The following is a 12,535-nucleotide window of genomic DNA, read 5'->3' on the forward strand; positions in this document are numbered from 1 at the left end:
TGAGCTGTTATCTGAGAAAAAAGCAATGCCTCCTCTAATGCAGAACGGGGTCGGCTTCCTGTGACCCCAGCACCTAGAGTAGTGCCTGGCATGAGAGAGTGCTGATTTAGTCCTTGCTTAATGATCGACAAACGTTCGTGTCCGTGACGCAGACACCTCTAGCCTCGGTAGAAGTGATTTTGAAAACTTTGGATGTCCTTACGTCCCTGGTGATGGGACAAGGACTGGGAAGTCTGGGACTCCCTGCAGCTGCACTTGTCTGGCGAGGTCAGGGCGTCCCCTGCTGGCCCCAAATTGCCGCTGCATGCAGTGGGGCTCTCGCCCCTGAGATGCCCGCCTGGAGGGAGGGCCCTTAGGAGAGAAGCAGTAGCTCTCATAATTTTGGAAGTGGGAGTGACCATAGCAATCAAGTCTAAGTCCTTAACCTAATGGTGAAAAAAATTTTTTTGATGTATCTTTTCAGTGCTTACTGAGTCAGTCTCTTGCAAGGATTATCTTACTGAAACCTGAAAACAATCCTTCAGGGTAGGTACTATGCAGAGCAAGCAGAAGATAAGTAACTGGAACAAGGTCCCCCACAAAGTAAGGGACCAGCGGCTGACCCAGGTCCCCTGACCCCCAGTCCAGGGCTCTCATGCTCTTTCTCCAGGACACTAAATCCAGGACTTCACCGGAGTGGCACAGGAAGAGCAGACGTCCCCAGAGCCCAAAGTCTCTCAAGAAGATAACACTGTGAACACTTGTCGATGGACTGACTGAAGGAAAGAATAAAGAATGGTAGGTCCAAGTATCTGGTTGGATTCGGTCCAGGGAGTGTGGTTGCCATGGCTATAGAGAGGCTATTTGCTCACACTGGGCACTACATAGACTCCCAGGACATACCCTCACCTCCCTCTGGCCATCTCTAGGATGCCTCCACCAGAGCTAACCACCTCCAACAGACTCAGGGGGTCTCCAGACACACTCCTGTCACCCTGAACCCAAACCCACCCAATTCCATTCTCTGCTGCATTTTCCTGATTCCCTCTTTCCTTCCCTCGTCCTGAGCTGACCTCAAAGTCAGCACACTGTGCCTACATGAGACAGTTCAGAACCTGTGGCCCTCCCTCAGAGTGAAATTGGAAAGCACAACTAACACAACATCTGGCAAGGTGGGCACAAATCCATGCGTGCTGCATTGTGATCTACTCCCGTGGAATGAATCCACTTGACAAATAGGAAGGGAGAACAGCCCCAATTCCCATCTAAGTGACTGGGGTGTATTAATGCATACCTTAGCTCATTTTCTGCTTCCCATGGCACAGTGAGACAGGCACTTGAATTACATCCCTATTTTACTGGTGAGGAAATTGAGGCACAGAAGAATTTAAGTAAATTTGGAATAAGCAAAAAAAAAAAAAAAAAAAAATTAATGCGGTGTTTCCAATGGAAAACTACATGCTGTTTAGAGGCACACCGTTCTGTGCCATTCGATTATAGACTTCCATTGCCTTTCAGCTAGTTTGCGACTCTGTAGGTTATAGAGAACTGATGGCAAAGATTCTTGTCTCTGGATATGCAAATGAATTCTGTTCAACCGTCCTGTCTTGTGGAAAATTCAAATTTTCTTCCATTACAAATTCATTTCAATATTTCTGTTCTATAAATATGTCTGTTCTTTGGATTCTCCTTTGAATGGGTTGTAATATCTGCTGGTTCTCTCAGTAATAATAATAAGAGACGTAGAACTTGAATATGAGAGTCATGACTTCACCTCTTTTTTTTTTTTTTTAAGTTACCTTCGGGGCGCCTGGGTGGCTCAGTTGTTAAGCATCTGACTTAAGCTCAGGTCATGATCTTGAGGTTCATGGGTTCGAGCCCCTTGTTGGGCTCTGTGCTGACAGCTCAAGAGCCTGGAGGCTGCTTCAGATTCTGCGTCCCCTCTCAGCTCCTGCTCACACTCTGTCTCTCTCTCAAAAATAAACAGTAAAAGTTAAAAAAAAAACTACTTATAAAATTATCTTTTCACAAGGGTCATGGTATCTGCCTCCAGTCATGTGGACAAGCAGAGGTAGAGCTGGGATTCAAACTCAGGCCACCAGAACGTGGTATCTGTGTTTATCATCATCACTCTATATTCCAGGCATCGCAAAGCTTAACTGCATTAAGTGACTGCACCTGTAAATTAATCAACCTTAACCTAAATAAGGCCTTTGACCATTAAGTCAAACCCAGTCCTAAATAACACCTAATAAACAAAAATGTAGTCTGTCTGAGGAAAGGACACGTGTGACCAGAGCATTTGGTAGGGATGATCTCAGGCGGCACAAGCAGGACACCCACTCCTCCTCACCCTTGGGCCCCTATACTGCTGAGAAGCATGGGGGATTTTTCTCTCCCAGGTTTTCCGTAGCAGCTAAGGCTGGTCAAGTAGATGCTGGTGTTCTAGTGCTGCTTGGACCTTTGCTGAAGGCTTCAGGATGTGGGAGGGGATTTGGGAGCCATTTTTATTTCCCAGTGCTCCTGGGGTGAAGGAGAAGGAGCAGGAAGGTGTCTGGCTGCGTGACTCGGAGACAGTGACCCAGCTTCCAAGGGCCAAAAGCCACCGACTTAATGGCAAGGTAGGATTTGGGGTGCTTGAAAACATTAAAATTTAACCATGTCTTGTTGACATAGTCTCTTAATTTCATTGTTCACTGGGCTGACTGCATTCCTGACTGACCATAAACAGTTCCATTTGTTTCTCTTATTGAGGAATTTGTTTTCAGATATATATTTTTACAAAGCAATTCACTTTATTATTGCTTTTATTATTTTTATTTTTATGTATTGTTATTTTGTTTTGTTTTTTTATATTTTAATAACAGATGTTATTTTGTTTCATAGGAGTTATTTTTGTGCTGCCTTTCATTTTTTAATGATACTGGTTTCCCACCTATGAATATAGGTGTATTACATACACTTGCTCATAAAATGAGTCAACTTAAAGAAAAACATTAGCCAACAATACAGGTGATATTAGGATAATGGCGGAAATCAAGATGGTGGTATCCAAATGATGGAATGTGGCTGTAAAAACAGTAACACTGTTGTTTACTACCATTATTGAGCATTCATTACTGCTAGCATCAATGTTATTGACATATTCTGTAGTGCTATCCAATAGAATCTATCATAATAGAAATGCTCTATATCTGCACTCTCCAAGCCGCATGTGGCTATTGAATCCTTGAAATATGGTTAGTGAGATTAATAGGTAGCAGAGGTAGGATCTGAACCCAGATCCACTGGACTTCAGAACAGGTGCTCTTAGTCACTTCCCACAGAAAAATAGAGTCCAAAGGACACCCTTTCAGTAGCTGAATTGTACTGGGCCAAGTGTGATGCTAAAACTGGAAGACTTGGGTATTTCTCTTTCTGGAGTGGTTTGTTCTGTCATGAGACAGGCTTGAGATGTCATGCTGGATGGCTGGCAGGACTGTTGACTCTTTACTGGAACTGAGGTGTGACTGAGCCCATGGGAAGATGAGGCCCCAGATGAATAATGGCCTTCAGTGTTCCTTGAGGGCAGGGCCATTTCCTTCACCTAGGTGCCCCCAGGACCAACCTCATGGCTCGAAAGAACATTGCTCAATGTTCAATGAACGATAGAATTTCAGAGTACATTGGTCACCATTTAGGCCAACCCATAGATCAACACAGCACTGTACCTGGTTCCATGTAAACTGATGACACAAATATCAAGTGGGCCCTTACATTCCCTGGCAATCTGACAACACATCTCAAATATGTTCACTCTCTGATGATTTCACACTTTCTTTCAAATGTCCAGCACCATTTGCCCACTTCTCACCCTAGGCTATTGATTCTGTGTAGCAGACCGAAGCTGGCTTTTGGTTCGCTAGGATCTGAATCTATTTGTAATCTCTCATTATGTGGGTCTTGGTGAAAAGCAAGTAAAATAAAAGGGTCACTCTCTCACCTGTCCCCAGGACTTAGGCTCAAGCTTAGACCTACGGTTGGCCAAACTGGGGATCCCAACTAGGACTCTGACTTCTGAACTAGTGATACCCAGACCCAGGGCTTTTTAAAGGCTATTCATAGTGGTGGTCATCACAGAGTGGTCCTGTGCTGGCAGCCCAATAGGAGGGATATTCACCAGACTATTCTCATCTGTTCTAGTCTCATGACATATGATGATGACTCCCTAATTTTTATGTATAACTTTTACCTCCCTGCTGGGCTCTAAATATGTATATTCAGCTGCTTATTTGATGGTTCCACTTGGACATGCATGATGTAATGATTTGTAAGAAATATATATTTGGTCATTCAGGTGACCAGAATATATTTCTCAGATATATTTGGTCTTCATCCACGGTTCCTGAAAACACCTCAGAGTCCTAAAGGTGAAACGGGTGTCTTGTTATTAACATTTATCATATCCTTTAATAAACTGAGAAATTTAAGTGTTTCCTTCAGTTTTGTGAGCTGCTCTAGCAAATTTATTGAATCTAAGGTGGAGGTTGTTGGAATCCTTTGGGCTAGCGACTAGCATTTGAAGTGGGAGGTCAGGGTACAGTCTTACAGGACTGAACCCTTCACCTGTGGATTCTGATCCTATCTTTGGGTAGATAGTGTCAGAATTGCTTGGTGTTGTGTGTGTGGGAACCCCCCACTGCCCCGCTGGCACTGGAATTGGGTCTGGGAACCCTAAAAGAACATGTAATCTCAGTTATTACATGACCAAGACAAAACTCTTAATCTTCTTACAAAACTTTTTACTTCCCTGGTCTTTCCTACCTTACTTAGTAAATGACACCACCATCCATCCAGTTGCTCCAGTCAAAAACCTTTGATTCATTCCTGATTTCTTTTTCCTTGCAATGTTCACATCTAATTGAGCCTGAATCCTGTTGACTCTACCTTCAAAGTATATCCTCATCTGATTGCAAACGTACTAATACCTGCACTTCTGCAGTAACCTCTGTGGTAGCCACTTCTACTCAGCAAAGATGTCTATGACCCAATACTGGGAACCTGTGAATATGTCACCTTACATGTTTAAAGGACTTTATGGATGTGATTAAATTAAGGATCTTGAGATGGGGAGATTATTAGAAAGGCCCAATGTAATCACAAGGTCCCTATAAGAGGGAGAGGCAGTAGGATCAGAGTAAGTATCAGGAGATGTACTGGAAGTAAGAGGTTGTAATGAAGCAAGGAAGGGGCCACAAGCCAAGAAATGAAGGTGACTTCTGGTAGGACAATGAAACAGATTTTACCCTGAAGCTTCCAGATGCAACGCAACCTTGCAGACTCATTAATTTTAGATTCCTGACCTCTAGACCTATAAAAGAGCAAAATCGTGTTGTTTTAGGTGTTTAAGTTTGTGGTGATTTGTTACAGCAGCAATAGGAAGCTAATACAACCCTCTAATTGGTCTCCCCATTTCCTGCCTTGTCCTTCCACAGTGCATTCTCCACACCACAGATAGGGGGTGGGGTGGGAATCTTTTAAAATGTAAATTAAGTTGTCACTGTCCTCTTTAAAACTTCCTTAACAAGAAGCTTCTCTTGGGGCTCCTGGGTGGCTCAGTTAAGCATCTGACTCTTGATTTCATCTCAGATCATGATCTCACAGTTCATGAGTTCAAGCCCCATGTCGGGCTCTACGCTGCCAGTACAGAGTCTGCTTGGGATCCTCTCTCTCTCTCCCTCTCTCTGTTCCTCCCCTGCTCTCTCTCTCAAAATATATAAACTTAAAAAAAAAGTTTTTAAAGCAGTGCCTGGGGAGCCTGAAGCCTGCTTTGGGTTCTGTGTCTCCCTCTCTCTCTGCCTCTGTCCCACTTGTACTGTGTCTCTCTCTCAAAAATGAATAAACATTAACATTTTTTTTTTTTAAACCAAGAAGCTTCTTTTTGTGCTTGCAACAAAATCCAAAATTACACGGCCATAGGCCCTATGTGAGCTGGTCACCTGCAATCTCTCCAACCTCTCCATATTCGTTCACTCCTCCTTGTGCATATAGAGCAATTTGCTCCCCTGTTGGGGCTTCTGTTCTAGCCATTCCCTGTATCTGAAACACTCTGTCCCCAGATCTTTGAATGGCTGCTCCCTTTAGCTTTTAGGTCAAAGTTCTCCTCTAAGAGATTTCCCTGACCCCAACCTCATTCTCATTTGTATCACCCTAGTGAGTTGTCTTTACAGCACTCAGCATCTGAAGCTATTCTTACTTATTTCCTGCCTATTCTTTGAACCCAAGTTCCAGGAAACCAGGAACTTAGTTTATCTTGCTGAATCCCCATCCCCTACAACAGTGTTTGACACAGGCAGGAGGCCCTCAGTAAAACCCCCTTGCATGATTAAATGCTTGACTTCACAGAGGGCCTAGGGTTCAAATTGGCTCCTGGCAGAACTGGGGCCTGATATGCAGGTCTTCTGACTGAATCCAGAGGTAAAACCAAGACTGGGCTCCAGTCCCTCATGCTAGAGTTGGGGTCAGCCTTTAGGGCCACCCAGCGGGGTCAGAGTAGAGGGAGAATTCAGAGGACCACCGTGGGAATTTATTATAATGATGACAATGATAATGGAAACAACAATAAAAAAACAGCTAATGCTTATCGGGCACTTTCTGGGTGTCAGGCACTATTTCAGGTAAATTCCAATAAAGTCATTTACTCTTCACAACCATGCTGTGAATTGGATACCATTATTACAGGCTGAGGGAACTGAAGCACTGAACTGTCATGTAATTTGCTCAACATACACTGAATATACAAAACTACGCGTTTCCATCAAATCCCTCTTCCACGCTCCCTCACATCCACACCACGACCGGACCGAGAACGCCCCGTCTCTGAAAACCCCGACTGCTCCAGGGCCCCGTGGGTGGTTCCTCTCCTGGGAAGGACGGGGCGTCCCAGAGCGCAGGCGCGGGCGGAGGGAGGGGCGAGGACAGAGGCAGGGATTGGTGGAAGAGAGTTGAAACCTAATAGCGGAAGTCCCGCCCAGCCTGGGTGAAACTTCCGGCTCCAGTTCCTTGGGTCTTATGCTGACGCAGGGGAGCTAGCGGTGCCGGGATGGTGCTGCTGGAGAGCGAGCAGGTAAAGCCACAGCTGTCTGGCCGAGGGATGGATGTAGTTTGGGGCTTAGCTCGGGGCCTCTGTCTCCTGCTGCGGGAGGGACTAGGACTTGACGGGGAGAGGATTTGGGACTGCTTAACGGGGCCTGGCTTATGTTCCAGTTCCTGACGGAGCTGACCAGACTCTTCCAGAAGTGCCGGTTGTCGGGCAGCGTGTTCATCACCTTGAAGAAGTGTAAGCAGCTGTCCACGCGGCAGGGCCAGAAAGAAGCTGGGAGTGATGCCCCGGCGGGGGTGCCAGGTGTTCCCAGTTTCCGGAGCCGAGGGCGGAGTCCGTCTGCCGCGCATCCCCTCCGTCCCCTACCTTCCTTTTCCTGTAGTGTGCACTTTCAGGGCTGGGGGACGGGAGCATTAGGGATTGTGGTGCGTGCGACCCCCGGCACTTAGCCACCCAAACTGGTTCTGGTTACAGTGTGCCCCAAATAGAGCTTTTTTTTTGGTCAAGGATTCCAATCCCCGCCGTTAGTGAGATTTAAGCTGCTTTTCTGTTACTATGTTCCCGTCGTGGGAGTAGCAAGTAGTTTCCCAAGGTTTGGCCAAGCTGTTGGTGATAGCGGATGATGTAGTTATCAGAACTAGAGCAGTGGAGGTGAATTACATATCGTCTTCCTATGCCTTCCATACTCACTTTTTGTCTGCCTGTTAACGTCTGTGGCTGTGTTCATCAGGATGTATTTTTCATGCAGATGACGGTCGAACGAAACCCATTCCAAGGAAAGGTTCTGTGGAGGGCTTTGAGCCCTCCGACAACAAGTGTCTGTTAAGAGCTACTGATGGGAAAAAGAAGATCAGCACCGTGGTGAGTTGGATTCGTGATACTACAATTTTGGAGTTAGAAGACTTGAACCTCACTGAGGATGGGGCATAGCTGAAGCAGGTTTTTGTTTTTAAGGTTTGTAAGGGTTTAGCTCTCCCGCTGTTTTGGGATCGGGGCCTTCTTTTAATATCTTAGTAGTAGGAAATTCAAGAGCAAAATTAAATTGAAAAAGTCAAACGCTTATTCTACTGAAGTTTTTGTGGAAATAAAATTAGCAGATCGGTCCTTACTCATGGTGGCATTGTAAGGAGGAATTGGCATAAATATTTGATGCCTAATTCCCTTACCGTGTTGGGCCTTCAATGAACAGTTTCTTGGTACCAGATGATTTTACTTGTAAGCTGATTATTCCCTTGTGTTTGTGGTTGACATAGCAAATATGTAGCAACAAGACTTCCTGGATTCTGAATGAATTCTTTCCTTTGCTGGGGCAGAACCACAGTGCCCTTTAATTACATCAGTATAGGGTCCTTAGGAGAATGTAGACCATAACTGGTTGATAAATTTCCCTTTGTCAGTTATCTTGAGAGGACTTTTATAGTAATGCAAACTTGTGGATTTAAAAAATAAACTCGGGTATCATGAAACGCGAAAACTTTAGGAATCTTCAGAAGTAGAATTTCTCTTGTGTTGGCTTGCATTTTGTTTAAATAGGCCTGAATTAATGGAAGTAGGTTTAACATAAGGTGGGGAGGAAGTAGTTTAAATGTAATTTGCACAAAAGATTAAAACAAAGTTCTCTGACATCTCTAGAATCCAGGGAGAAAGTCGGTGCCACGTGTGTAAGAAACTTCAGAGGGAGGAGCATAGCTTCCTTAGGAGCCTCCTTCTACCTCTTTCTCATCTTGGTACAATTCTCAGGTGGAAAAAAGTACAGAGCTCCTTCGCTTCTTCCTCTGGCAGAGTAGAGTAGGAAAACAGCCATTGGTGTATTAGGACCCCTAAAATTGGAAGGAGATTTTTTCGAGATTACGATGTTACGTTGTTTTCAAGAGGTTTTGTTTTAAGATGTTATGTTGTTTTCAAGAGTTGTTGCCTAGGGTGAGACAGAGGATTCTTATATGAGTAATAAGGGTGGACCTTTTTTTTTTTTTCCCCCTTCCCCTTTCCAGGTGAGCTCCAAAGAAGTGAACAAGTTCCAGATGGTGAGTTTCTGGTGTACCCTATATGCCCTTTCTCAGGGCAAGGGTGAGCACAAATTGAACAGTGGGTTAAGAATGTTTTGTCAGTAGGTTGAGTGAAACCGCCAGGCTCTGAATTTTACTTTCAACACCGATGTTGTCTTCCATTTTAGTTTTTTAAGGTAGATGTTGCTTTCCGCTTCAGATTTGTTCTCTGTAGTATAGTTAAACAAGAAGTTGCCTGCAATTTTCCCTTTTGGCTTAAAAAATGTCAGAAGCTGCTGTCACGTGAGAGAGTGTTTTCCTCTCACACCATTTTTCCGTAGTATACACGTGTCCCGTGGTCGTCGGTGCTTTATCAAGTAGGTAGGCTTTCTGATACTGACTACCCTGAATTCATTATGGAAATGAGGCAGCTGCTCCACCAATTTGCAACTCTTCCCACTAAGTGGGCGCTGTGTGTCTTTTAGGCTTACTCCAACCTACTGAGAGCTAACATGGATGGGCTGAAGAAGAGGGACAAAAAGAGCAAGAGTAAGAAGAGCAAAGCAGCACAGTGAAGGGCACCAGGTTTCCTGCTTTCACCAACTAACCGCCGAACTACTAGTTTTCCTTTGGTTTTTACTTTGGGCCGCAGAGCTAGGTTTCTGGTTCCCCTGTAGTAACTTTTCCTGGGAGATTAGGGTCATTTTGGGTGGAAGAAAGGCTGCAGTGTTTACAGGGTAGTTGTAAGAAGCCAAGTGTATTTTAGCATTGGCTAATTGGTCCGTGTTGCATGCTTGTATGTCCCCGGGTCATAAAGTCTCTGTAGCTCTCTATGTGAAGAACAATGGATCATTAAACTTCTGTTTATCCGCACTGACCATATCTTACTTATTACTTTTCCCACCCCCTATTAATAGTCTGTGGCAATGATTACTCACCTGTGTTCTAGGTTATTGGAATTAAAACCTGACAGTTTTATAAAAAGTTGTGCTATCTCATGGGTAGTCTTCCCAACGGGCCGTGTAATTTAACATCATGGTTCCTTTGGCAAATTTGAATGGGTTCTCATAGCCAAATGAGACTTTGCTTAATTGCCTTAAAGATAAACATATTACAGAATAGCAGGAATAACGATTCCAAGTTAAAAATGGTATCGGATTTCTGGAAGCCCTTTGGTTTGGACATTTTCTGGGGAGGGGAAAAAGAATATTTAATTTTTTCAAGAGAGCAAGTTGCATGATGGGTTATTGGACAACCTCTCTTTATCAGATTTCTTAATGTTTACCTACATCCAAAGGAAAAATTGTGTAAAAATTCCAGAATAGTTAAGTGTTACAGTTGTTTCAGGTGTACAGTATAGTGATTCAGCAATTCTGTACATGACTTAGTGCTCATCAGGATAAGTGAAGTCTTAATCCCCTTCACCTGTTTCACCCCTCCCCTGACCCCAACTTGCCCCTATCAGTTTGTTCTCTGTAGTTAAGAGTCTGTTTTTTGGTTTGTCCCTTTTTTTTGCTTGTGGTGTTTCTTAAATTCTGCACCTGAAATCATATGGTATAGGTCTTTCTCTGATTTCACTTAGCATTATACTCTCTAGATCCAACCATGTTGTTGCAAATGGCAAGATTTCACTCTTTTTTGTAACTAATACTCCATTGTGTATGTATCTACCTCTGCTTTATCCATTCATCTATCCATCGGACACTTGGGCTACTTCCATAATTTGGCTATTTTAAGTAATGCTTCAGTAAACCTAGGGGTGCATGTATCTTTTTGAATTGGTGTTTTGTGTTCTTTGGGTAAATAGTAGTGGAATTACTGAATCATATGGTAGTTCTATTTTTTAGTTTTTTGAGTAACCTCCATACTGGTTTCCACAGTGGCTGTACCAGTTTGCCTTCCCACCAACAGTGCAGGAGGGTTCCTTTTACTCCACATCCTTGCCAACACTTGTTTCTTGTGTTTTTGATTTTAGCCATTCTGACAGGTGGGAAGTGGTATATCTCATTGTGATTTTCATTTGCATTTCTTTGATGATGAGTGATGTTGAGCATTTTTTATGCGTCTGTTGACCATCTGTATGTCTTCTTTAGAGAAATGTCTGTTCATGTCTTATGCCCATTTTTAATTGGGCTCTTGTTTTGGTGTTGAGTTATATAAGTTCTTTATGTATTTTGGATACTAACCCTTTATTGGATATGTCATTTACAAATATCCTGTTCGGTAGATTGTCTTAGTTTTGTTAATTAAAAAAAATTTTTTTTTAATGTTTATTTATTTTGAGGGAGGGAGAGACAGAGTGCGAGTGGGGGGCCAGGGGGGTAGGGGAGAGGAAGAGAGAGACGGAGACACAGAATCCGAAGAAGGCTCCAGGCTCCGAGCTGTCAGCACAGAGCCCCATGCAAGGCTGGAACTCACAAACCACAAGATCATGACCTGAACCGAAGTTGGATGCTTAACTGACTGAACCACCCAGGTGCCTCTAGTTTTGTTATTTTTTTTACCTATGCAGAAGCTTTTTATTTTGATGTAGTCTCAATAGTTTATTTTTGCTTTTGTTTCCCTTGCCTCGGGGGACATATCTAGAAAAATGTTGCTACAGCCGATGCCAGAGAAATGACTAGTTGTGGTCTCATCTAGGACTTTTATGGTTTGAGGTGTCATAATTAAGGTCTTTAATACATTTTGAATTTATTTTTGTGTAGGATGTAAGAGAGTGGTCTACTTTTCTCAACACCATTTGTTGAAGACACTTTTTCCCATTGCATATTCTTGCTTCCTTTGTCAAAAATTGACTAAGCATTAAGCATGGTTTTATTTCTGGACTATTTTATTCCATTGATCTCTATTTTTGTATCTGCACTGTACTGTTATGATTACTACACCTTTGTAAGTGTATCTTGAGATCTGGGATTGTGATATGTCCACTTTTTTATTTTTCACAGTTGCTTTGGCTATTATGGGGTCTTTTGTGGTTCTATACAATTTTAGGATTGTTCCAGTTCTGTGGAAAATGCTGTTGGTATTTTGATAGAGATGGCATTGAATCTGTAGATTGCTTTGGGTAGTGTGGACATCTTTGTTCTTCCAATCCATAGGCATGGAATGTCTTTTCATTTGTGTCGTCTTCAATTGCTTTCATCAGTGTTTTATAGTTTTCAGAGTATAGTTCTTTCACCTCCTTGGTTAAGTTTATTCATAAGTATTTTGTTGTTGATGGAGTTGTAAATGGGATTGTTTTCTTAGCTTCTCTTTTCTGCCACTTCATTGTTAGTGTATAGAAATGCAGTGGATTTCTGTATATTGATTTTGTATCTTGTGACCTTACTGAACTCATTAATCAGTTCTAGTAGTTTTTTGGTGGGGCCTTTAGGGTTTTCTATATGTAGTAGTTAATGACATCTGCAAGTAGTGAATAAAATTGTACTTACTTCTTACCAGTTTGGATGCTTTTTATTTCTTTTTTTACCTGGTTGCTGTGACTAGGACT

At 43.0% G+C, this 12,535-nt stretch overlaps 1 protein-coding gene across 1 annotated transcript; it reads left to right on the top strand.

Moving 5' to 3' along the window:
- The first annotated feature begins 6,957 nt into the window (after nucleotides 1-6,957).
- On the top strand, nucleotides 6,958-9,918 carry SRP14 (signal recognition particle 14). Its single transcript, XM_060618978.2, has 5 exons — nucleotides 6,958-7,084; nucleotides 7,225-7,297; nucleotides 7,809-7,921; nucleotides 9,052-9,084; nucleotides 9,531-9,918. The coding sequence occupies exons 1-5, from the start codon at nucleotides 7,061-7,063 to the stop codon at nucleotides 9,618-9,620; spliced, it is 333 nt and encodes a 110-aa protein (XP_060474961.1). The 5' UTR covers nucleotides 6,958-7,060; the 3' UTR covers nucleotides 9,621-9,918.
- The last annotated feature ends 2,617 nt before the right edge of the window (nucleotides 9,919-12,535 follow it).

Source organism: Panthera onca, chromosome B3, assembly GCF_046562875.1.
Source record: "Panthera onca isolate mPanOnc1 chromosome B3, mPanOnc1 haplotype 2, whole genome shotgun sequence".
NCBI classification, from domain to species: domain Eukaryota; kingdom Metazoa; phylum Chordata; class Mammalia; order Carnivora; family Felidae; genus Panthera; species Panthera onca.

What these genes read in the sequence shown, in the direction of transcription:
- SRP14 (XM_060618978.2), top strand. Translation starts at nt 7,061, where the DNA reads ATGGTGCTGCTGGAGAGCGAGCAG. An exon ending in TGCTGCTGGAGAGCGAGCAG is followed by an intron (nt 7,085 to 7,224) that starts GTAAAGCCACAG and finishes CTTATGTTCCAG; the next exon opens with TTCCTGACGGAGCTGACCAG. An exon ending in AAAAGAAGATCAGCACCGTG is followed by an intron (nt 7,922 to 9,051) that starts GTGAGTTGGATT and finishes TCCCCTTTCCAG; the next exon opens with GTGAGCTCCAAAGAAGTGAA.